General features: G+C 44.0%; 1 protein-coding gene across 1 annotated transcript in view; it reads right to left on the bottom strand.

The window, feature by feature from the left end:
- The window catches only part of Dmgdh (dimethylglycine dehydrogenase), a 68,376-nt gene that overhangs the window by 12,623 nt on the left and 28,560 nt on the right, over positions 1 to 27,193 (bottom strand). The window contains exons 10-14 of the mRNA XM_005065650.3: positions 24,671 to 24,836; positions 23,977 to 24,107; positions 21,069 to 21,286; positions 18,537 to 18,694; positions 15,593 to 15,652 (exon numbers count right to left, since the gene is read on the bottom strand). Coding sequence (XP_005065707.1) covers positions 15,593 to 15,652; positions 18,537 to 18,694; positions 21,069 to 21,286; positions 23,977 to 24,107; positions 24,671 to 24,836 — 733 coding nt within the window. The remainder of the gene's footprint in view (positions 1 to 15,592; positions 15,653 to 18,536; positions 18,695 to 21,068; positions 21,287 to 23,976; positions 24,108 to 24,670; positions 24,837 to 27,193) is intronic.

Genomic DNA, 27,193 nt, shown 5'->3' on the forward strand with positions numbered 1-27,193 from the left:
TTTCCATGGTTTAAATAAATAGAGTATATCTATCCCCAGCATCTCTTCTAAAGGCTGATCTTATTTTGAAGTATGTGTATATGTATGTGTTGTGGGGAAGGGGTATGGGCATGTGTGAACCCATGGAGCCAGATGCCCTGGAGCTGGAGTCACAGAGGATAACAGATGAGCCACCTGATGTGAGTGGTGGGTACTGAATTGGTGCATTGCGAGATTGCTACATGTGCTTAACTACTAAAGCCATCTCTCCAGCCATTCCTAAGTGACTTTATGGTTACCTGTTCAGAGGCAGGAATGCCACAGGATCCCGATGAGGCCCTTTAAAGGGAAGACACTGCAGATGGGACCCTCCAAAGCACACTTTGCTGGTCAATCACTTAGCTAAGAGACCAAGCCTCGGGAAGGCTGATTTACATTAAGCCTTGCTTAAGTAGATAGGAGGTATAGTAATCCCTTTAAGACAATGTATTTTCCTTCCTGGAAAGCCTGTCCTGGTGAAGTTGAGTCTAGAGCTGCAGTCACGGGTCTGGGGTACATCTGCCCACTATTCTGAATTATTCAATGAAGTCCAACTTTCCCCTTTTCATCTCAGGAATGCTTTCCTGGATACTCCAGACCTTCTCGCTTTCTTTGGATGGAGTTATTCTCCCATCTCAGCCCCCCCACACACCCTGCTTCCTCAGCATGGCTGCTTACAAAAGGCAGAGTCAGCTCTATCCCTCTTCTCCAGCTCTCTCCTCTGGGTAGTGTAATTGGACATCTCCTGTCCCATCACCTGGTCCCAAGTAACTGACTCAGAGGTTGAATATGAATTATAAATGCTCGGCCAATAGCTCAGGCTTGTTACTAGCTAACTCTTACGTTAACCCATGTTTCTATTTATGCTTTGACATGTGACTGATGGCTTGCTACCTCATTTTTTTTAACACTTCCTGCTTGATCGGTCCTGGCTGGCATCTCCTGACTCTGCCCTTTCCTTCCCATTATCCTTAGTTTGGTTGTCCTGCCTAAACTTCCTGCCTGGCTACTGACCAATCAGCGTTTTATTAAAACAATTCAAGTGACAAATCTTTATACAAGAGGACTATTCCATGGCAGGGTAGCTGCTGAGTATTATAGTTTGCCACCCTGACACTTTTCTTTTAAACTCTACCAAAACTGCCCTGGAGATTTCTTGTGAGTCTGTTCTCAAATTATTTTAATAACAAGACTAAGAACCCTGAAAGGGGCCTGATTTCTGTGGTAATAGGTGGCACCCCAAGTGAGACTTCCCAAAGTTTCCAGTAACAAAATAACAGTAATAACTCAGTAGAGAATAATTCTTGATAAGCCACATTTACAACTTGTTAGGCACTGCCTGTGTTTGTGGCGCAGTAATCCTTACAGTAGCCCTGGGGTAGGACCAGGTAGGTACACCAGCTCACAGGACAGTGACTTAAGATTCGGTCACATGGCAACACAAACCAGCATCTGTACATTTTTGTCCATATTTAAAACAAACAAACATCTGTATCAGGATCCTGGAATGCACGATTGATAGAAATATCAAAGTAAAGGCAAGATGATTTTGCGTTCAAGGCCAACATAGGCTACATAGTGAGACCTTATTTCAAAATAAAATCAATAAATTGTAAGAGCCAAAAATTAACCTATAAGCCCCACCTGCCTAGGACAAGGTAACTTCCTGGAATGCTGGGAGTTTTGGAGACTTGTTTCTTGAGTTCTTTGTAAATTTTGGAGATTAGCCCTCTGTCAGATGTAGGGTTAGTGAATATCTTTTCCCATTCTGTGGCCTGCCTTTTTGTCTTTTTGACTGTGTCCTTTGCCTTACAGAAGCTTTTTAGTTTCAGAAGGTCCCATTTGTTAATTGTCGATCTCAGTGCCTGTGCCACTGGTGTTATGTTTAGGAAGTTGTAGTTCTTGGAAAAGAACAAGCCCCATGATTTTACTTCCCTACACAAGTTTGTTTGAACCAACTATACCAGATGTGTTTGGTCACAAGTAGGTGGGAGGCAGAAGGCGGAAAATACATCAGCATGCATGCATGGGATCTAATGGGAAATGCAATGAATTATGGCTTTTGCCTTTTTAACCCCCGAAAAATGTGACTTACAGCCATTTCTTGGGAACCCAGAGGTGGACCTGGCCAGCGTTTAATTAAAGCTTGCCTCAAACGTGGCTCAAAGTTGTGGGACTGGTTTTGCTCTCGTGAATCTCAGGATTAACAAAGCAAACACATAAATTCTCTAAAAGGAAAATGTTTAAATTTTTCCTTCAAGTGACTTGTGTCTACTTTGGCTGACATTCGCCAGTCAGCTGTTTTGTGGTGTAAATATATGAAAACACCATGAAAAGCTGGTACTAGTAAAATCTGACTACTCTGTCTTTATCTTGTGAGCAAGGGCACCCTCAGACACGAGTGAAAAGAACGCCTTGACAACCAACTCCTCACTGCTCACACATCCGGTGACGGTTCATGCTGTCCATGTGGTTGGATTGAGACGCGCCGAGGATGTTCATAAAGCACACCCTGGTGTGTCTTCCGGGGCACTTGCAGAGATTAGATCACGAGCACTCTAGCCTAATGGTTTAACCCACGGGTGAATTCAGAATTTGCATAGACCTAAGGGAGTTGGTGGGCCTGGCTGTAGGCAGTAAGTCACTGGGGAGAGTTCTTGGGGCTCTTATCTTGCCCTTGTGTGTGACTCCAGTTCTGCTCTGCTCCCTGGTGGCCTAGAGGTGGAGAAGTCCCTCTCCCATGGGTTCCCACTAGAATAATCTTATACTCCAGTACATGAATTGAACCCTAAGAAACCATGGCCAGAATAAAGTCTTCCTCTTTCAGGTTGTCTCTGCAGGCATTTCATCGCAGCAATGAGGACAGCGACAGAGAGGAGGTATCCCCTGCCCCTGCACGCACCTTTTCCCAATCTAACGGGACTCCCAGCTTGGGAAGACTTAAAGTGTGGTCATGACATTCATCCCTGTCTTATTTGGCTTACCTATCGAGATGGTAGATTTTACTCTACTATCTACTCATTAACTATAAACGAGAAGAAATGAGTCCAAAGGTGATGCTGTAATTAGAAGTGGTGCTTTTGGGATGACCCAGGAACAGAAATGCATCTCTTGAATGAGTCATTGATGAATTACCTATATAAACAGCAGTTGATACCTGTGAGAGATGTACAGATTTCTGAGGCACCAAGGCTTCAGCTTAAAAATAGTCCTGTCATTTTTTTTTAGTGTACTACTTTTAAATATCAATAAAAGTCATTAAGGCAGCCACCTGTAATACACACTAAATATAACATCCATATAGATATAGATATAGTAGATATAGATATTAGGCTGTAAGTAAGAGGAATTACTCATCCTCTATTAGCCCAGTTAATAGCATGCATGTTACCTGAATGCTGATGTAAATTAAATAAATTAAGCCAGTATGTTTTGGGGTATGATTCTCAGGGCTGTGAAGTGTTTGAAGGCACATAGTCACACCTGACAGCTGAAGTGGAGGACACTCAGGCACAGACTTGGGAGAGGGGCCTGCCATAGAGCAGAGGAGAGAATAGGACTGTTCTTTTCCATTTATTCAGCGTAAACACCTCAGTTTAACTTAAGCTTTTGGCTCATATCCTTTAAACTCAAGGATTAAAAGTTCTAAAGACAGAAATGAAGAAGTTTCACATCGTGTATCCCAGAATCCCCAGAACCAGGCATGGGCCTCCCAATCCTGTCCTGTCTTTTTTTAGCCGCTGGTTTCCAGCTACTGCAAAGGGCAGAATGAAGTTGAGAATCCAGGAGATGGCTTCCTCCACTACCCCTCACGCACACTTGGAAAGCTTCCTGTTTAAAATGGGCAGAGAACCACTGAAGGCTCCTACACCGTTTTCTAGAAGTGTTTGAGCACATGGGGATTTCTTCACTACCCACCAATCACAGGGGCAGCTGGAGTTTTCATCTCTCTACAGGGTAAAGAGATAAACAAGTGCCCGCTTGGTGTTTTAAGTACCGCCCTACCCTCCACTTAGCTGAAGTAATCTGGGAAAGGATCTTCCTGTCACACGAACAACTTTCTTTTAATCAGGTTCCCATCACCAGAGTGACTCTTCTTGCTCAAATCCTTAAATCACTGCTTAGCCTGGCGGACGAGAAAGCCCCCTTTCTGATAGTACCAGTGTGTTCCTAATAGCATTTTTGGACACTGCTTTCAACAGAATATATTTACTGAAAATGCTTATGTGTCAGTTCCAAGTTAGGTGCAGGAGAAAAAACAATAAAGCATATTTTGTGCTGCTAGCACCTGAATTGCAGCATACTGTTCTGTTCAAAAGAAATAAATAGAATAAGTTTCCTTTTTGAACAAGTACAATAATTTCAAATGCTCAAGAGTTACAAGGAGATCATATCTGTGAAATTTAGGTTGGATTCCATAATTTACTTTAGAAATGATCTAATAAAACCTGATGATGCCTTTAAAAGATCAATTGTAATCACCAAGTTAATTTTATGCCTAAAGTGGAAGGGTTAACATTAGAAAATAAATATAATTCAACAGATAACAAGTAAAAAAGACCCTTCTGGGGTCTTTAATGGAGTTGAAGACCAAGTACATATAATAGTTCCAGTTTTCTTTAGTTATGATAGAAGATAAATTAGGTAAAAACCTTAGACTCACAAAGATAAGATAGATAAGAGAGTATTTTCTCTAATTTTACCAAATATAAACAGATTGAGTATTGTAACTGTAATTCTTACTCAATACTGTTTTTGTTGTATATAATCTTACTATGTTAAAGTTAAAACCTTAATTTGGCAAAAGGAAAAATGCTGTGGAATAATCCTATTGTACACTGTGAACATTTATCACTCAAAATGGTTTAATAAAACACTGATTGTGCCAGGCGGTGATGGTGCATGCCTTTAATCCCAGCACTCAGGAGGCAGAGGCAGGTGTATCTCTGTGAGTTCGAGACCAGCCTAGTCTACAAGAGCTAGTTCCAGGACAGCCTCCAAAAACCACAGAGAAACCCTGTCTCAAACCTCCCCCCCAAAAAAGAAAGAAAAAAACAAAAAAACCAAAAACACTGATTGTCCAGTAGCCAGGCAGGACGTATAAGCAGGGCTACCAGACTTAGGATAATGGGAAGGAGAAGGGTGGAATTTTAGGAGTCACAAGCAGACCCAGAGGGAGCAGAAGGTGAATGTGCCATGTGAATAGGGGTACTACCATGTGGCAGATAAGGTACTACCATGTGGCAGGTAAATAAGAAATATGGGTTACCTTAAAATGTAAGAGTTAGTTAGTAACAAGCCTGAGCTATTGGTCAAGCATTTATTGTTCATATTCAACCTGAGTTGGTTTTTTGGGACTGAGTAGTCAGGACAGGAAAGTGCATTCTACAAATAGTAGACAGGCAAATAAAAAGATGTTCAACATTATTAGCCATGAGGAAAACAAATTACAACCACTCCACACCTCCCAGAATAGATCCAGTTAAAGAGCCCAGTGGTGCTGCTGCATGCCTTTAATCCCAGAACTCAGGAGGCAGAGGCAAGTGATCTCTATGAGTTTGAGTTCAGCCTGGTCTACAGAGTAAGTTCCAGGACAGCCAAGGCTATGGAGAAACACTGTCTCAAAACACACACACACCAAATAAAAAGACAGACTAAGCAAGATAACATCTGACAAGGTTGTAGAGAGAGGGACATTTTTACATGTTGTTTGTAGAAATATAAGATAAAGATGAAGCACTTTATAAAAATCAGCATCTTAAAACATTAACATAGGGGCTAGAGAAAAGGCTCAGTGGTTAAGAGTACTTGTTGCTCTTTCGGAGGACCTGGATTCAATTCCCAGTACTTACAAGGCAACTAACAAACTAGATATAGGGGATCTGGCACCCTCTTCTGACTGCCATGGACATACACATGGTACACATACATAAGTATGTATATACATACATACACATATACACAGGAATATATTCATAAATTTGAAAATACATCTTTTAAAAATAAAATAAATATAATATATCATTGCCATTTGACTCAATAATTCTACTCCCAGTTATTTAGCCAAGAGAACATAAGGCATATGTTCATAGAAACAGTTGTACAGAAATGCTGCCAGGCACTGTCACGCAGGCCTGTAATCCCAGCACTTGGGAGATAGAAGCAGAATGGTAGGGAGATCAAAGTCATCCCCAGCTAAAGGGTGTAGAGACAGCCTGGGCAATATCAAACATTGTTTCAAAATAAATAAATTGTTGAAGAAGATGTTTATAGCAGTTGTATTTGTAATAGCCCTAAACTGAAGAAATACAAATGTTCAGCAGCAAATCAGTGCTTAAACAAATTGCAGTACAAAAGGCAGTGTTTACTGTCAAACTGTCGCCATATAAGCAAATGGTTGCAGCCTGATCAGTATAAAGCGGAAGCATGAAGGAGGGGAGAGAGCTTTACTATCTGTAGGAGACAAGAAAAGCACTGACTTATTTCCAGAGCAACACCCTTCTCAGACAAAGGAAGCTTATGCATACTAATGTAGGGGTTGGTCCATTGCTGAGCATGCTCAGTTGAAGGTCATAATTTAAGAAAGACAGTAGGGGCTGGAGAGGTTATGAGCATTGGCTACTCTTTCAGAGGTCTTGAGTTCAATTCCCAGCAGCCACATGGTGGCTCACAATATTCTGTAGTGAAATCGGGTGCCCTCTTCTGGCCTGCAGGTTTATGTGCAGGCAGAATACTGTATGCATAATAAATAAAATCTTTTTTTTTTTAAAGAAAGACATTAGATACGTTTTCGGCTATGCTTAGTTCAAGGATAATTTTAAGGTTAAAATGGTGGGGAAAAAGCATGCTCAGTTTTCATGTTTTGACTAAAAATAGAGGAAAGGACATTTTGAAGTTGCAGTAACATAGGAGTTTGTCACAAATGATGCCTGCTTCACCTTGCAACTAACAGGTAACAACATGAATGACTCTTGAATTGTGCTGAGTACATCCGCACCCAATAAAGTATGTGCCACATGTGACAGTTATCTTTGTCAACTTGACACAACCTGGGATCACTGGGCGAGAGTCCCGATGGGAGACTGTCTACACTGAGTTGGTTTCTGGGCATCTCTAGGGGAGGGAGCTGTCTTGATTAATTGATGTGGGAAGGCCCCGCCCACTGTGGGTGACATCATTCCCTGGGTGGGGGGTTCTGAACTACCTACGTGGAGAAATGGAAGGGGGCGAGAGCAGGCAAGCGAGAGGGCGTGATACAGCTGTTCTCCCTCTGCTGAGGGCTGCGATTATTCCTTTGGCCTCTGGAGTCAGACGCATGCTATCTTCATTCAGTTATAATTTCATTTTGGTATGCATATCAAATCTTTGAAACTGTTTACTTCAAGTGTCTATGACCTTGTGTTCAATATGCTGCTCAAATAAAACTAATATACATAAAAGAGAGGCAGCCTAAAATTACTTAAAATTTATTCTGAGACCAGAGTTTCCACAGATTTAAAAGTTTTAAAGCAGTTACTAAAGGGCACCTGAGCTTCTAAGGTAGAAATACTGTTTCATAACTGAAATCGGATATATATGAGGATGATAATTCAATAGCTGTTAGTCTAATATATTCTGGCAGAGGTTTGGGGATGGTAAACCACACGTCAGGCCAGGCTTAACCCCTCTTCTTCCATTTTCCCCCTTATCTCTTAGCAATGACAATGGGGAGAGAGTAAGGATAGCATAGTTAAAATGGCACAGTTATAGGGCTCATAAAGAAACATAATGGCTCCCTCAATTGGCCTTTTGTGGACTTTGAGTCTCCCAGAAGGAAGTTTCACTTTAAAGATTAGAAATCTCAGGTACAAAATGAAATTCAGTTGTTTTCTCAGCCTGCATAGACAGGGTTGAATGATGTTTGAAAACATTCAGGGGCTCTGCAGCTAAAAGCACTTGCTACTCGTGCAGAGAACCCCTGGTTCTGTTTCCAGCGCCCATATGGCAGCTCAGCTGTGTGTAACTCAGTTCCAGGAGATCTGACACTCTCTCTTCTGACCTTCAGGGACCAGGTGTGAACATGGTGCACATATTTACACGAGTGTTACTTGCACATATAAAATAAATAAGTAATAGAAATAATAAAGTTTTTTTTTACTCTAGGGCTTGGAGACATGGTTCAGTGTGTAAAAGTGTTTGCTTCACAATATGAGGATTTGTGTTTGGATACCCTGTACTCATGTAGAGTGAGACACCTTCAACCCCAGCACTCCTATGGCAGCATGGGAAGTAGAGGCAGGAGAATCCCAAGACACTGGTTGGCCGGCTAATCCAGCGGTACGCAACAAGAGACCCCACTTCAAACAATGCGGAGACAATGACCACCACCTGAAATTGGCCTCTAACCTCTGAGCAAGTACCATGGCATGGGTGAACCCTGCCCCTCCATTTTAAAATCCACTTTGTAGAATGCTTGTCTTGCAGGTGTGAGACCCTCATCTCAACCCTACCTCCCCAAGGGAAATGAGGTACTTGCCGCCCTCTTGTGAGGCTGAGGAACAAAACGAAGACAAGGACACAGCATCAGTGATATGCCGCCTAACCAGGCCACCCCCAGACCCACTAGATTCCTTCCCACACTGCAGGCTCCCCGGCACCACGCTCCGCTCAGTCCTTAAGACAACACTTGGTGTGGGTTAAAAGAACTAAGATATCATCATCCTCATGGTTTAAAAAAGAAAGTGAAATAACACAAAACAACTCAGCAGCGGGACACTGTGGAGCAATGTGGATCCTAACTTTAGAATACTGGGTTGAGGGGGGGTGGGGCTGGCAAGCCGGCTCAGCAGGTAGTGACACTTGCAGCCAGGCCTGACAACCTGAGCTGGATCTCTAGGACCCACATGGTGGAAGGAGAAGATCAGTTCCCACAAGTTGTCCTTTGAGCTCCACACTTGATGTGGCATGTGCATGTCCCCCTGCCCCAAAGTGAATACATGCAACAAAAAAACATTAAAAGAATGGCACTGACTTGGAGCAGGCCAGGTGTTTTCAAATGAACTGCATCAGAACAACTGCATTCAAACACATTATTGAAAGCCGGCAGTGGCAGCCTACACTTGTAGGACCAGCACACAGAAAGACAGGCAGGATTGTCACAAATTTGAGGCCAGCCTGGGCTACATTGCAAGACTCTTGTGAGTGCAGGACAAGCATTCTATATTACCCACATCTCCAGTCTTCTTCTTAACTCTCCTCACTCCCCTCTTCTTTTCTCGTGTGTGTGTGTGTGTGTGTGTGTGTGTGTGTGTGTGTGTGTGTGTGTGTATGGGTTTGTATGTTCAGGTCCAGGTGAACACGTGTGCACATAGAGGCCGTAGGTTGATATTGGACATCTTCCTCCATCAGACTGATGGAGGTGTTGGCTAGCTTTATGTCAACTTGACACAAGCTAGAGCAGTGGTTCTCAGTCTGTGGATCAAGACCATCAGAAAACACCCATTTCCAACAGTCTTAGGAACGGAAGCGCTTCTCCGTAGCAGTGCTACAGTTGTGAAGTAGCAACAAGATAAACTTATGGTTGGGGGTTCCCAAGTACGTGTTTTCCAATGGTCTCGACACACAGGTTGAGAACCACTGAGCTAGAGTTATCCAAAAGGAGAAACCTGATAGAGAGAAATGCTTCTATAAGATCTGACTTTGGGCATTTTCTCAATCAGTGACTGATGGGGGAGGGCCTAGCCCAGGGCTGGTGGTCCTGAGTTCTGTAAGAAAGCTGGGCGAGCAAACCATGGGGAGCGAGCCAGCACCCTCCATGGCCTCTGCACCAGCTTCTGCTTCCAGGTTCCAGCCCTGCTTGAGTCCCTGTCCTGATTTCCTTCCATGACAAACAGAGATTTGGAAGTGTAAGCCAAATAAGCGTTTCCTCCCCGAGCTGCTGTAGTCATGGCATTTCATTATGGCAATAGTGACCCTAACTAAGACACCCCGGTTTATTTTTGAAACAAGGCATCTCAGTGAACCCGAACCCTCCTGTGTCCCCTCCTTCTGCCCAGTGCCCGGGTTCCAGGCACACACCACCATGCCTGGCTTTTTACCTGGTTGCTGCCGAGGTTCCAAATTCAGATCCTCAAGTTTATACTGCAGGGACTTTCAGCTTGGTCCTATGCAGCCCAGAGTGGTCTTCAACTCACAGCAATTCCCCTGCCTCAGCCCTCTTTTCACTTTTGTATTTCCACTCTGACTCACTACATTGCCAGGGTGGCATTGAGACCTTCTGATCTCAAACTTGGAAGTAGCTGGGATGACAAGTGGCTGGGATGTACCACCAGGTCTGATCGAAATTCATTTTAATCCAAGTAGGGTGGAGAATGGACCTTGGAATTTTTTAATCAATGTATTACATAGGAGAATCAAGTCACATGACATCAATGCATCAATGTCCGGCCAGGTCTGACCGGCAGTGAAAACTTCCTGCTCACTCAAATCTCCTTGGGTTGCATACAGTCCCCACTGTCGCCTACCAGGAAGCCCTTTCTAACCTGCTGGCCAGGAGCCATGTTTTCTGCTTGGTATTTAATAACGGCTAATGTCAGGCTTTGGGTATAGCTCAGCTGCTAAGTGTTTGCTTAGCATGCATGAAGCCCTTGGCTTGGTCCCCACATCACATAATCAGAAGGTGGTCATATGGGGTTCAAGGTTACCCTCGGCCATAGGTCAGTATGAGGTCAATTTGGCACGTGGAAGTCCCTGTCTTGGAGAGCAGATGTAGCTAATGTGTACCAAATTCATAGGGTGTTGTCAGCCTCGTGGTAAGTGTTTTATACTTGTTTACCACTGGCCCCTGGAATCAGCATTGCCTTCTAACTTGCTGGCCAAAATATCAAGACAGCAGGCAGGGGTGGGAGTGTAGGAGAATAAGTATGTAAGAAGAAAAATCTGCTCTACCTAAGCATGCCCCTCTTGGCACTTAACTCTCCCCGGCTCTAGAAATGAATAGAGGTTCAGTAATTGCAGGAGAGAAATTCCATGAATGTCTAAGGCGTCCTGAAGCAGCTGCTTTCCCTTTGCTTGTGATAGAATAACGCATTGTTCCATTTCCGGTATTAACCAAATGCTGACGATTTTCTCCCCACATAAACTTATTTTGGGATGAATCAAAATGCCATGAAGAACAATGGTAAGACTTGCTTTTTGCTAGAGGACGCTTAGCTAGATTTTAAAAAGCAAGTTTTTGATCGGGTTGACCTATTGTGCTGGTTTGAAATTCTTTCTTCCTTTGGGGTGCTACCGCTCACTTCCACGAGATGGCGGTGCTGTGCACCATTGCTGGCCCCACCTCGTGGAGAACGGTATTTTCAGAATACAGCCGTACTTCCTGAAAAATTCAAGCTTCTTGAGTTCTGAGAGGCATCAGAAGTGTATCTTTAATCTGGGGCTTAGCAAGATGCATAAACGGTATTTAATCAAAGTTTGCTAAGTGGATGCGTGTGTATGTGTGTGTGTGCTTGTGAGTGTGCCTGTGAGGGTGCGTACATGTGAATGTGCATGTGTATGAGTATGAGTCTGCATGTGTGCATGTGTGAGTGTCTGTGTGTGTATGTGAATGTGTGTGACTGTGAATATGTATATGTGTGATGTGTGTGTCTCGGTGTATGTGCGTGTGTGTGTGTGTGTGTGTGTGAGTATATGCATTATGAGAGTGTTTGGGAGCTGTGCATTTGTTTTTGAATGTGCACTGTGTGAGACTGTGTAAATGTGTGTGTCAGTGTGACAGAGTACGTGTGTACTTGTGTGTGTTTGAGCATATGTGTACATGTGTGTGAGTAGGAATGTGTATGTATGTTTTTGAGTGTGCATGTGGATGAGTGTGTGTGAGTGTTCATGAGTGAGTGTGTATTTGCTTGTGTGTAAGTGTTTGAGTGTAAGTGATGAGTATATGTGAATGAGCATGGTGTGAGTGTATTGTGTGTTTTTGAGTGTTCGCATGTATGTGAGTGATAAGTATACGTGAATGAGTACATGTGTGAACGTGTTTAAGGGCATTCTGTATGAGTGTGTGAAAATGGGTTTGTGTTTTTGAGTGTGCATGTATATGTGAATGTGTGTCTATCTGTACATGTATGTTTGTAAGTATGTGTGAGTGTATGAGAGAGATGTGAGCATGCATGTGTGAGTGCGTGCATCAGTGAATGCATCTGTGTGTTAGAGTGTATGATGTGTGTGTGTGGATATATGCCTATGTTTGTGCATGTGAGTGTGCATGAGTGTGTGTGTGAATGTGTCTGTGACTATGTGTGTGCCTATGTGTGTTTGGACAAGCATGTGCGTATATGTGTGAATGTGAGTGTGTCTCACTGACACTATGATTGACTATCACAGTGGTCACTACAGCTGACCACAACAGAGACCACTCTGCTGACCATTACATTGGCCACCTCAATGATCACCTCAAAATGTGTGTGTGTGTGTGTGTGTGCGTGCGCGCGTGTTTCTTGCAAGCCAGTGCCAGGGAAGGAGCTGTACTAGCAATAGAAGATTCCTATTTTACATTTTCTCTTTCTCTACTTCCTCAGTGGTTTTGACCAGAACACGGATCACTTAACAAAGCCCAATGTCTAATCCCCTCCCCCACTTTGCTCCTTAAAACGGACATGCTGTCCTATTCACCCATGCTTACCCTATGCTAAAATGAAAAGGTTGCTATAACAAAGACACACCTGAGGATGGTCTCAATGTATAAGAGAGTCTATGTGAGTTCCATAACATATATTGTAAGGGGGGGATACCCTGGGCAGGTTCTCAGGTCCACTAAGCCCATATGAAGAGGACTATAGCAGAAAGTGAGAGGCAAGGGCGCTCCACACCGAGCTTCAGACCTGGCTGAAGGGACCATTCCTCAGGTGGCATCTCCTACTGTGACTTGTTTCCACCCTCAAAGGCAGAGGAGATGCCAGGTGGTCCCCAGCCCCCACCCCTAGCTCAGACAGGCACATACCCATGTCATCTCACTGTTGTGAGATAAATACTGAAAGATTTAGCAGCAGATTCTAATTATTTCCTTTGGAGGTAAGGAACGGGAAGAAATTCTTTCAATAAAATTCCCAAGTTTTTGTTTTGTTAGCTTTGCTTCATTAACAAAAACAAATACTCTCCTGTATCCACCTAGCATCAGTCTTCCAAAGCAATGTATCCTTATCCTTTAAATTTTTACAGAACGCCTTCAAAAGGGCATTGAAGGGGAACATCTTTCTGTATGTTAAATGTCCGAGTAATGTTTTTGTTCTTAGGCACAAACCTTATTGTAGCTTATCAAGTTACAATGTTTGATTACCAGGAAGCTGTCTCTTACTGTAGAGGGCTGCAGTGCTGTGACAAAGCTGTGAAGCCCCCAGTGACGATCTCAGGACAGCTCATCAGAACTTGTCACTTGCCTGAGAAATTAGCCTGTATCTCTATCATGAGGTCATAGGCAACCAGCCACCTGGATCCATCCCATGGTGGAGAAGACCCAGCTCAGTTAGGGCTGAGTCCTTGAGCCTCATGAATGTTCACCCAACACAATCATTAAGAACTAACTCTTTGACCCCTGAATAAGAACCAACAATTCAGCATCAAAAAAACAATGCCATCGATTAAAATTAGTGTCTATTAAACAGTTTGCTTAGGCGCTCAGCTTTGTTTATTAGATTGTATCATTTAAAACAGCTAATAAATTCCTATGCACCTGCCGATTGTCATAAAAGCCATCGAAAGCATCCACTTTCAATATGAAGACATCACTCATCTAGTCCTCCATCCCACAATAGCATCCAAAATACGGATGCAGAAGAATTGGTTCTCCTTCCTCCTATCAGGGCCAGCAGAGAGACCTGGGTACTTTGAGGAGGCAGGCACTTTCATCTTTATTTTAAACAGCCAAATGCAGACTTCTGTCACCACAAGGAGAAATCTGCTACTAGGAGCTGCCCAGATTCCGAGCACCTGCTTTCTCTGGTCTAGAGACAGATGGTGCATCCTAAAAATAAAATCCAGAGAAAATGCACAGAGAAGATGGATCCCTTTAAGAACTTTCTATGGGGTCCTTGCTCCCAAAATCCAGCGCTACAAACACACACATTTCCTGTTAATAGTTTAGCTGAGAATTTGGGAACTGATGCAAAGTGTTAAAAAAAACTCCCATAGCCTGGTTTATAGATACACGTTTACATATTCCCACAGGAGGGAAAGTCAGTCTAGAGATTAAAACACAGTAGTGCATTTGGGGAGTCCTGCAGATACCCTCAGAGCAGCTGCTTTTCCTAACCTTGAACACCGTTGAGTACTGCAAGTCCTTTTCGGTTCTTTCTTACAGCTCTCAAGCACCCTCCAATGTCATGAACTCATTTACATGGGTAGGACTGGCGCCAAGGAGTGGGGCCATAATAAATTGGCCTCTTATGACAAGAGTTTCCACAGTAATTATGTAGCATAGCGTTTCTCAATTCCTAGGAACCCCTGTAGGGCTTATTAAAACACAGCTATGTTGGCCTGGATCCCAGATACCCTGTTTTTAGTAAGTCTAGGATTGGACCTGGGAATTGGAAATTCTAACACATTCCCAGATGAGGATGGGGCTGGTAGCCTGAGGACCACTGGTGCAGAGCATCCCTTTGGCACATTGATGTCAATAATGACTCTTTGGGTCTGTGTCGGCTCCTCGGCAAATACCCACTTTGTGCTGGGCATGACGGAAAGACATTCTTTGTTTATATTTAGATGTTATCATTAGATAAAGATAAGCACCTGCTTAATCCAGTGTGTAAACACTGCTTTATTCTTTGCGTACCCTGGAAGAGTCAACGTTAGCAGATGTACAACCTTACCAGCCTCCAGAAGTGACTGATAGACACACAATGTAGCACTATCTCTAGAGAGATGTCTGTTGAAATCCAACTGTTAAACATCAGATGGTTTTTGTTACCTTTCTATGGTTTTTCCAGACAGGGTTTCTCTGTGAGTTCCCAGAACTCACTCTGTAGACCAGGCTGGCCTCAAACTCAGAGATTGCCTGCCTCTGCCTCCAAAGTGCTGGGATTAAAGGCATACACCACCACCACCACCACCACCTAGTGATTTTTACTACCTTTCATCTTGGGTTTTAGTCTTAACTGTTAAAGAAGCTGAATTCTGCTATCTTAAATCTCTAAACCAAAACATTACAAAAAAATCTCTAAACCAATGGTTCTCAACCTTCCAAATGCTGTGACCCTTTAATATGGTTCCTCATTTTGTGATGATGCCAACCATAAAATTATTTTGTTGCTACTTTGTAACTGTAACTTTGCTGATATTATGAATAATAATGTAAATATGTGACATGCAGGGAGGAGTCCCGACCCACAGGTTGAGAGTCACTGCTCAAAGCACACCCCCATAGATTGCCCTGATCAAATTATGACTGACAGTTCACATAGAGAACTTAAGCAACGTTTAGTATTTATGTTTGATTTCTTCTATACTCAACACTTGATTAAATTTTAAAGCATGGCTCTGGTGCAAAACACTGCCACCATTTTAACATTTGCTTCACGCACATTTGAGAATACAAACATACCTTATTCAGCTTGACAAAATATTCCAGCCCCGCTTCCAAGGGGTTCGTATCACAGTTCATCTGAAAGGAAAACATGTTTCAAGTCTCGGATGAGCATGTTAGTTTGGTTCACATCGGAACTGTGTTACCTTTAGAAGGTGTAGTACTTCACCAAGATCTGCCTGCCTCCCCTCCAGAGCGGAGGACTAAAGGAGGGTGCCACCACTCCCAGCAAGTCTTAGTAGGGGCAGGGCTAGACAAGTTCCCCGTTACCACAAAGAGAAGAGTAAAACGGAGAAACAAACCTGTTACCTCCACTCAGCAAATACCAGCACATACTGGCTTCCACCCTGAACTGGTGTCTAAAACTCATTCAGTGACATTTTCTTATACTGTTATCTAGGAGCAAGGGGTACTTCACAACTTTTGAGTAAAGATTCTCGAAAAGCCTAACTATGGACTAGTCTCCAGAAAAGTATTTTTAATTCAAAATTCAAATGAAGTCTTTTGGCAAATGCTGTCATTTAAATACAAGCACAGAAACTGGAAGCTGGGATTTGTTTCCACTGCTTTTATTTTAAAGATGTTAACCAACTGATTAATTTTAATATGTGCATGCCCATGTCTGTGTGTGGCTAGGACTAGGTGCAGGTGTCCTTGGAGAACTGAGGCATGGGATACCCAGTCCCAGAAATGGAATAATAGGAGGCTGTGGACTGCCCAAGAGGATGCTGGGAACTGACCTTGAGCCGTCTGCAAGCACGGCTACTGCTCTGAACCACCATGCCACCTCTCTGGCCCCGCTCTTTTATCTCAATAAATATTTGGAGGCTAGCACATGACGTTCCACAAGCAAGACTCTCCTGTGTATTATGTAATGGTTTTACATAATTATGTTCTTTAAAGTTCTTGAGTAGCTTCGCTTATCTTGCAACTAGCCATGAATAGGAGAGCAGAGAGACGAGCTGGTGGCGGAGCACTGGCTGTTACGGAGTTCAGGAAAGAAAAGGGGAAAGCAGGGCTGAATTTCAAGATGGCTGAATCACGGCAGGACACGCTGATGCAGGGGAAACCCGAATAAAGTTACGGGGTGCTGCTGTCTCTGTTTTGCTTTTTTTTTTCCCCCTCCACAAATTTTTATAGAAGATTCGAATTTATAGGATGAGAACTAAGGAAAGATGAAAGGGATTGAGATAAACTCAGTGGAAACCGTTTCTAGACTACAGAAATGGGAACAAACAGAAGACCACGCCATATTCAATTAACACTGTTAATGAGAAGGACTTTCTAGAAACCAGCCTGCTTCGTTTTTCTCTTTATGGCAATGGAAACTGCTTGGTCTAGCCTCCCAAAAAGTCAGGCCTTACATAAGCCAGATACACATAAGATTACTTTACACCACGTAATATTGTTCTCTTGTTTCTTAAATCGGTTTGAGTTTCTTTGAAATTATTTTTCAGTCTGCTAAAACTTGGAGGAAATTTTTTTTCAGGAAAACAGAGAGGCTTCGTTGCTGTTTCAACACCAGAGGGCGCTCTGGTACTGTTGGGAAACAGTCCTAAAATGGAGCGCAGCGGGAGGAAGCAGAAAACAAACCAAAAACCAAAACAAACAAAATCCAGGGAAACGCCAGAAACATCAACAACAGAATACAGCAATGCTTAATTCTCAGGGGACCGCTTTTCTACTTTTGGTTTTTTTTCTGCCCTCACCTAAGTCCTGAGCAGGCAGGAACCGGCTTCCTCCAAGGCTAAGGCCCAAGACTCCCTGCAATGAGCTTTCATATTAAATTAGAAGTTAATCGCGTGGTGTGCTTGCTTGGCTCGTTATAAAGCATCTCTGTGTCTATGCTGATTCTGTAGGAGAATTACTCTATTTCACAGAAGAGCGGAAGAGAGGTTAGGTCACAGAAAGAGTGTGCAGGCTTGGAGGGTAAATCTAACCCTCCGAGAGTCCCCACTCCGAGGCTTTCCTCCATGTCCCCTAAAACCTCAGGATCTTCCAAAAAAAAAAAAAAAGCAGTTTTCTGAAAAAGTTTGGGCTTTGGTTTCTCTCACAAGGAAATAAAAATAGTTGACTAGGATCTGAATCAGGAATCTGGACCATGTGGATCCACAAGTCCGGTGTGGTTGCAAAGTAAGAGTCGTGGCAACAGTACTTTCTTGAATAGCTGAGAAGGTTGATGGCTAAATGTCCGACTCCTGCGACAAAGGTCTCTGGGTGTGACCGCAGTGAGTCTTCACTGCAACAATTAACGTGGGAAGACTCATCGTCATTGTGGACACCGCTTTTCCTGGACAGGGATCCTGGACTGGCTAACACGCAGAAGGGCAGCCCAGCAGCTGCACACAGGCACGCAGCCATTTTGAATTATGGATGCGATGTGCCAGCTCCCTCAAGCTACTGCCACCGTGACATGGCCACTGTGAAAGACTGGAACAGAAACTGAGAATCGAAGTAAACCCTTTCTCCCCGAAGCTGCTTTTGTCAGGGTAATTTATCACAACAGGGAAGAAAGGCAGAGCTAACTGGAATCAATGCATATAAAAATGCTGTATAAATGATGAAGCATTATCCAAAGAGAAACCCTTGGCTACCAGTATTACTGGGAAAGGCTAGACCAGCACCTAGGACCCTTGCCCCATCCCTCAGAAAAAAGAACATTTCCAAGGATGTATTGTGAGAAGAAACTAAGACACAACATACTAGAGAAGGCAAGGGTTTGAAAGGTGATACTCGAGTCCTCTGTTCACCACCAAGTCAGGGTTGGGGTATAAAGGCAGAATAAACATTATCCCAGAGCCTGGTCAATGTTCACTGGTAAATAGGGGGAGGACTCTTTCCCTAATCAAAGTCTCTAATAGCGTATGATTTCGCACACAGCCACGGTTGATAATAACACTGTTAAAACTAGCCCTCCAACAAACATTAGACACAATGATCATAAGGATGCTGGTATCCAAACCTCTGAGCCCCATGCTCGGAAAGCTTTCTCCAGTCTTAAGGCATTCAGGGCATATGTTCCAAAATTGTCGATTCCTTCCTCCTGGCCTGCGTTCATGATACGTTCATACAGCGCTGTGGAATCTTCTCGTCTGTGGTACAGCTCCCATCCCAGCTCACCTGAAATACACGGGCAGAGTCCACTCAGGAGTGAGAGCACGGACTGCAGTGTGAGTACTCGCGTACATTGGCTGACACACGCGTGGGAGAAACCCAGTCACACAGGCAGTCTTTGCAGTTTTTAAAAGAATAGCTCACTGGGAGCCAGACGGCCATCTCATGGTCATTTGCGTGTAGTCCTGGCTCCCATACACAGGGCGAAAGCTGGAAGACTGGGCTCCACACAGAAGGACACTTGTCAGGGACTTACTTCCCACCCTGGACCTCGGCTTCATTCCAAGCCTCACCTGGTTTCAGGACAGTGAAGAGTAGGTAAACGGCTAGCACATATTTTCAAGGGGTTCGTCTGGATATGGGGAGGACGTCTGTGATGCCTACTCTCAGAAAGCTGAGGAAGGAGGGTTGTGAGTGCCGGGCTAGCCTGGGTTACTGAGACACTGTCTAAAAACAAACTACAAACTTTGAAGAGGGCGAGGAGGAGCCAATTCAGACAGTAACAAACTTACCATGCACTTTAGCATGAAGACCTGAGTTTGATTCCCCACATTTTTAAAAAGATTTTATTTATTTATCATGTATACAGTGTTCTGCCCACATGTTTGCCTGCAGGACAGAACTGAGCACCAGATCTCATCACAGATGGTTGTGAGCCACCATGTGGTTGCTAGGGATTGAACTCAGGACCTTTGGAAGAGCAGCCAATGCTCTTAGCCTCTGAGCCATCTCTCCAGCCTGATCCCCACATTTTAAAAAAGTGCAGGGTGTGGGGGACACACAATGGCTCAGTGGGTAAAGGGGTCTGCTGCCAAGCCTGATGATCTGAGATCCCTGATACCCACACATTGGAAGAAGAGAACTGTCTCTTGCAAGTCACCCTGTTGGGCTGGGGATGTAGGTACTCTGGCTGGCCAGCCAACCTGTGAGAAGTCCTGGCTCAGAAAACAACATAACACACAAGGTTGACATGTGGCTCCCACACGTAAACATACGGGTCCCCACAAACACGCACACACATATACTGGCAGACACAAAAATATATGATAACGGAGTTCAAAAAATAATGGAGTTCAAGGTTTAGACACTCCAGTTTCCAACCCAAGAATCACAAGCCTTAAACGTATAAAGAATGTGAAATTATTCATATTTTTTTCTTGTAGACAGCCAGCTATAGTCATTAACTTATTTTGCTTCTCATTCCGCCCTCCCTCCCCTTTTCATTCACCATTAGAGCTAGGTGCTAGAAAACGAAAGAAAAGAAAATCACACCCCGAAGGCTCCTTTGTTTTTTACCCCAGTTGCCCTTCTTTGCCAACTTTGGGAAAAGTTAGGATGGAAGCCAGCAGGCTGTGATGTAACAGCGAGCACTCTCCTAGCTCCCATCATCACAGGATGGCAGTGACGGACTCTGCCGGACACCATCAGAGCAGGAGTAACATGGAAGGGTGAATGCCTGGGCACGAAGGGCCCCTTCAAAAGGGACACAGGAGTGAGAGGAACTCAAGGTAAGTGGGAGTGTCGCTGGGTAATGGCGAGCTTCCTGCACCAAATGCACGCTCTGTGCAAGGCAGGGAGAAGACCCCACCCCCCCAGGGAACACAGGACTGGGAGGGAGGATGCACTAGGGGCCATGGTCTAGTGCAGTGATTCTCAACCTGTGGGTCTCAACCCCTTTGGTGGTCAAACAACCCTTGCAGAGGGGTCGCCTAAGGCCACCAGATAACACAGATATTTAGGTTATGAATCACAACAGTAGCAAGATTAGTTACAAAGTAGCAACAAAAGTAATTGTATGGCTGGGGGTCACTACAATATAAGGAACTGTATTAAGGGTCCCAGCATTAGGAAGGTTGAGAACCACTGCACTGGTGGAAAGTTTGGCATGGTGGGTCACACGAGGCTGGAAGCCACAGTGTGAGTGTTCCCGTGCAGTCTACTGACTGGGGTCTTCCAGCCATTCCAATGGCTATCTTCTGCTCCTTCCTTATCTACCCTCCGGAAGGGAAGCAACTAGAAATGGGTAGAAGCACTAGAGAAGGTAGGAGTGGCCAGACAGACTTCTCAGAGTTGGGCAAAAGAAATCTTTCTTCAAAGTCAGGGAAATTGGGGGAGAGGGGAGTGAGTATGCATGAGTGTTCATATGTGTGAGTAGGAGTGTACGGGTAAATGAGCATGTGAGTGTGTGGGAAGGCGAGTGTGTGTGTATCGAAAGGGTATGACTGTGGGGGTATGTGTGAGCACATGAGTGTGTGTGAGCATGCATTGTGAGGGTATGACTGTGTGTGTGTGTGTGTGTGTGTGTGTGTGTGTGTGTGTGTGTGTGTGTGTGTGAGTTCTGGTAGCTTTTCCTCCCATTAGGCTGTTTCCCAATTCCTACCAGTATAAGAGATCCTGATGGCAGTGACAGGTATGTCAGCCACCTTTAAAGACTTGGTTTGGAGAAACTTGAAAACATCATCGCTGAGATCTTCTGAGGTCAGTTTCTGGAGGACTCGTCTTGCATATGGCCCCGCCACTCCCAGGACACCAAGCTCATCAGTTATGTTTTGAATTTCTACATTATAGCCGCCTCTGACTGCTGCTTCTTCAATCCATCTGCAATGGGGTCATAAGCACTGTGTAAACGCCGCTTGAATAATGCATGTTTCTAACATTTTATGTCTCTGAAGACTTGCTTCAAGTTAGGAATCATCAGAAAGTCCCTAGAAGGTCACAGCGTGCAGCCATCTTGATTTGAAAGGTGACGAAACCAAGTTCCCGAGAGGTAAAGATTCTCTTTAAATTGCACACTTAAGACTTGGGAGGGAATTTTCCAGGTAACAGGAATCGTCCAGTTGAAATGAGCTTTGCCACGGTTATAAATAGGGATGGTTCTGTTGCATTTAAACTAATGGTTTCATCTTCAAAATTAATTTACACCTGAGTTTGCTTCAATGACGGTACCCAGGATGCCTACTCGTGCTGCTAGCCGTTAGTAATGTGCCTGCCACCAGACACACAGCTGCTCTGACAATCACAAAGAACAGAGAAACACTCCAGACTCAATTTCTAAGTCTTGATGAGTTTTTGGGCAGCAACTCTCTGGCCCTGTCCATAATTTATTGAGCCATCCCTGGAGGCCCGGGGATCTGTCACAGTGTTCGCCTAGACTAGGAGAGGCTTCAGTGGCTAAGGTCACCTCCGCAGCCCTCACGCTTGGTCATCAGATTTCCATAATTCTACCACGAAGGTGAGACTGAGTCAAACCTCGATTTCATGCTACTACTCCACGCACTTTCGGAATACTAAACAGAAGATGGAAGCTTTACGGTAGGCTGGAGGCCCAGCCAAAGGAGGTCAACAATTAGCTGTGAGCCACTGTGCACAGGGTGTGGCAGAGGGAAGGTGATAACTAAGGGCGTTGGCTGGCTGCAGTGAAGCCAGTGTGACACCTTAATCAGTCATGCAAACTTGAACTGGTGGTGACTGTAACCCACACGGTTTCCTCTTCTGAAAATGCGGTTAATGCATACTTTGCAAAATCTTTTTACTCGGCACACGCACGTGCATGTGATGTATATGTATGCACACATGTTGTATATGTGTGCACATGCATGTGTACTTGTGTGCAGAGGCCAAGGAAGATAAACTGAGTGTCTTCCTTGATGGCATGCCACCTTGTATTTTGAGGCAGGGCCTCTTGCCTGAACCCAAAGCTCGCCTACTCAGAGAGTCTAGCTAGCCAGCTATGGGATCATAGGCACTATAAAACATCTGGGGATGCCCGTCTGTGACTCCTAAGTGCTGGGATACGTGCAGGCCACTGGGCCTATCTGCCATTATTATGGTTGCTGGGGAGTCTGAATGCACTCTGTTTATGGAGCTATCTCCCCAGCTTCTGTAAAATCTTAAGAGAATTAAGTGAGGTCATGTCTGAAAGGAGTCCTGGCTCATTGATGATGTTTAATAAATACTGTCAGAACCAGTAAGTCCACTGGATGGGTAACCTTGTGGAGTGGGTAGGAGCTTTTGCTTCAACTACTCCTATAAAACACATGAGGTTTGTTCACATTGATGAGGTTTAAGAATTAACATTGGGGGATGGGGAGACAGCTCACAGATTACGAGAGCTGAGGATCTTACAGAGAGCTGGGGCATGGTTCTTAGCACCCAGGTGTGATTCATGGCCCTGTATCTCCAGCTCCAGAGATCTGATGCCCTATTCTGGCTTCTTCAGGAACCTGCATGTGCACATGGATACATGCATACGTACACTCACAAGCATACTCTCTCTCTCTCTCTCTCTCTCTCTCTCTCACACACACACACACTCAAATACACACACACATGCTCCACACATTCAAATACACACACTCATACACACACTCAAATACACACACACTCTCCACACATTCAAATACACACACATATACACACACATTCCATAAACTCAGATACACACATACTCTCCACACATTCAAATACACACATTCCACAAACTCAAACACACACACACTCCACACACTCCAACACGCGCGCGCACACACACACACACACACACACACACACACACACACACTCCACACATTCAAATACAAAGTCCACTTTAAGAAAAGAACTAAAGTTGTTCTATAAGTGCTGAGTGATGGTTACCTTTTTTAATTCAGTTTTATTTATCTGTGGGTGTATTTTACCTACACGTATGTTTGTGAATCATGTATGTGCCTGGTATTTCCAGAGGCCAGAAAAGGACATCGGATCCCCTGGAAGTGGAGTTAAAATGGTTATGAACCACCACGTGGGTGCTAGAAATCAAATCCTGGTCCTCTGAAAAAAAATGCCAGTGCTGCTAACAGCTAAACCACCTCTCCAGCCACCATGATGATTATCTCTGCCAACTTGACGCAACATAGAGTCATCTGGGCAGAGTCTCAATGGAGAACGGGGCCTGAGGGCATCATGTCTGTGGGGCATTGTCTTAACTAAGTTAGATGATGTGTGAAGACTCATCCCAGGCAGGGCGTCCTAAACTGAGGAGAGTGTAAAACAGAGCTGAGTACAAGCAGGTGATCGAGCATGCCTTCCCTTCCCCCCTCTTGATCGCTGCCTGAAGTTCCTGCTCCTGCCTCGACTTCCCCACAGTGACGAACTGGAACCCGAGACTGCAAACTGAGCCCCATGCCTTTCTTCTCGAAACTGCTTTTTGTCAAGGAGTTCTACCACAGCAACGGAAACGAAACTAGAATTGCTACCACAAGAAAAACAGTGTCACCTCTTCAAAATTGTTTTCCTGGATGTCTATTTACCTAAGATCGTGAAGTTCTGATCCAGAGCCAGTAATTAACAGGAACTCCCCCGGAGACTGATGAGAGACGGTCAGCTCAGCATACACTCGACCTTTGGGTGTCAACATGTGACTTATGTTTGTAAAACCCACCTGCACAACAGAATCTAAAATCATTTTGGGATGAATTAAACATCTTAATACACATGTAAGCTCTGTAGGCCACGAAAAACTCTTACCATTTATATCAAGTATATGAACCAAACAGATTAATTTAAATTTTCCATTTAAACAATCATACAAAATTATTTGTCCTAAAATATTTGCACTTCAGGACTGGGAAGATGGCACTGGGGTAAGGGCATTTTGGCTAAAGCTGACCCCCTAAATTCAATCCCTGGTGAAAAGGGAGGATGAAAAGACACTTGGAAGTTGTCCTCTGACCTTTGCATGCATGGCACACACAAACAGGTGTAACAATTAAAAAACCTACCACATCCATTTAACTGCAGCCAACCTTTAGGATCTCATTGGCACATTAAATGAAACCATTAGTTTCCTAGACAACTGACTCATCAGAAATTTTGCAGTTAAGAATTAGCTTGCATACTCTTGGGCAGCTGAAGCATTCGCCAAAGAAGGGTGGGTCTGAGGGGTTTGTTTCGTTTTGTTTTGTTCTGAGGACCAGGTCAGAATCCTGGACCTTGTCTATTTACCTTAGGAATGACATTTGCCAAGAGATGGTCCAGAAGTCGGGAAGAATCTTGGCCTTTGATGTTGAACTTGCCAAATGGAGACAGGTCAATTACACCAACTCTTTGCATAACCTGTTTGTACTCAGAACCCACTGGCTCAAACCAGTTTGTGCGGCGGAAACTTGGCCTGAAACACGATATTTGCTGTTCAAGACAATTGTCATTCATCATCCCAAAATTACAGAATAAGAATATTTCAATCAGCATCCCCACCATCTAGAAAAACCTACACACTTTGGAATCTAACTTTTTATAATTTACTTATCTATGTGTTCCACCCATTTTATAGTGAGTGAGTGAGTGAGTGATAATTAGCAAGAAAAACAGGACAGAACTCTCAGGTACTCTGGTCTGAAGAACAGTGTATAAGGCAACAATTCAGGGGGTTTGAACCCTGGTTGCATGTTAGAAACATCTGGGGAGCATTTTTCAGATACCAGTTAATAGGCCTCATTAAATCAGAATGGAGTGTGTGTATGTACACATGTGTGTATAAATGCTATGCACATGTCTGTGCATCTGTATATATGTCTCTATGTGTGTACATGTATATGTGTCTCTGTGTGTGCATGTGTATAAATGTCTCTATGTGTGTACATGTATATGTGTCTCTGTGTGCATGTATATATATGTCTATGTGTGCACATATATGTGTCTATGTGTGTACATGTATATGCATCTCTGTGTGCATGTGTATATATGTCTGTGTGCACATATATATGTGTCTCTGTGTGCATGTGTATATATGTCTATGTGTATACATGTATATGTCTCTGTGTGTGCACATGTATATATTCCTATGTGTGCATGTGTATATGTCTCTATGTGTATATGTCTCTGTGTATGCATGGGTATATGTATGTCTCTGTGTACGCACATGTATATGTCTCTATGTGTGTATGTGTATATGTCTCTGTGTGTGCACATGTACATGTCTCTGTGTGTGCATGTGTACATGTCTCTGTGTATGCACTTGTATATGTCTCTATGTGTGCACGTGTATATGTCTCTATGTGTGCACGGGTATATGTCTCTGTGTGTGCACGTGTATGACTCTGTGTGTGCACATGTATATGTATGTCTCTGTGTGTGCATGTGCATGCATGTGCCATGTGTGTACATGTGTGCACACTCACATGAAGCTGTTTAGCCAGCACTTCTTCAGAACTGTGAAAACAGGTCGCTTTCACTTGTTAAAAGGGGTTGGGCGCCATGGCAGGTTTCAGGGCGTGTCCACCTGAAGTAAGCAGTGGTCTAGTCCAGGACCTACACTTTTCAGAGAAAAGGCACCCAGCAGCTTCCCAGTCTTTTGCAGCAGCTGGTGACAGAGCTGGGTCTAGAACCCAGTCTCCTGATTCATTTCAAGAGGTCCTTCCCACTTAAGCAAATGGCTTCTAAACATTCTGTTTTTAGCTTCAAAACAGGGTGCTAAGTCTGCAGAATTTTCCAGTAGCTTAACTATTTAAAAAAAAAGTCAGATCTAAACCTCACAGAATGAAAAACAAAGCTAGTGTTTACCTGAGTCATTCCTGGAAACCGAGCCAGTATTCGGCCCCCAATGTGCTAGATCAGCTGTTTCTAGAGCGGAACACACTCATTCATTCACAGCTGCCCTGCTCCTGTGTTTTACACCACTTACCTCAACTTAAAGCAGACATCAAACCTGTTGTTTCCTGTGCATGCATGTTCGTGGGTGTGCACATATGTGTGTGTGCATGCTGAGGCCACAGGACAACCTCAGGGCCCATACCCCAGGAGCCATCCACCTTGTTTTATTGCCAAGACAGGATTTCTCACTGGCCTAGGATTTGCCAATAGGCTAGGCTGGCTGACCAGAAAGTTCTCCCTAACACTGGGGTTACAAGCATGTACTCTCACACCCGACTTTATTCGTGGGTACTGGGGATCAGACTTAATCCTCATGTCTGCATGGCAAGTGCTTTGCCACTTAGACTATCTGTCTAGCCCCAAGCCCTGTTTAAACTAGCAAAATGAAAGTGTAAATTATCTTCTAGACTTGCTGCTCCTTTTTCCTTAGTTTATGGGTTCTCCTGGGAAAAATAATCACCATTAACCCCAAGTCCAGCAATGACACACAGCACTTTACAGGAACTCAGATGCCTGTTTTGGTGGCATGCTTGGTGTCTTAGTTTAACCCAAAATGCAGGTGCTCTCGGTTGTTTCAAGATCCAGAGCTGTGGGTCTTTTCCATGCAGTATTTGAATCTAAGCCATAACAAGCCTTCTGCAGCCAATCAAAACCATGTTGGTACTCGTATGGGGACGAGGAAGGATCCTCTGAGGTTCTGGTAACTGTCAGCAGAAAAGGCATCACACCGGGCAGGGTGGTGCATGCCTTTAATCCCATCACTTGGGATGGCAGAGGGAGACAGATCTCTGTGAGTTCAAGGCCAGCCTGGCCTACAAAGCGAGTTCCAGGACAGCCAGGACTGTTACACTAAGAAACCCTGTCTTGAAAAACCAA

This window comes from Mesocricetus auratus, unplaced genomic scaffold (genome assembly GCF_017639785.1).
Source record: "Mesocricetus auratus isolate SY011 unplaced genomic scaffold, BCM_Maur_2.0 Super-Scaffold_100020, whole genome shotgun sequence".
Classification (NCBI taxonomy): Eukaryota; Metazoa; Chordata; class Mammalia; order Rodentia; family Cricetidae; genus Mesocricetus; species Mesocricetus auratus.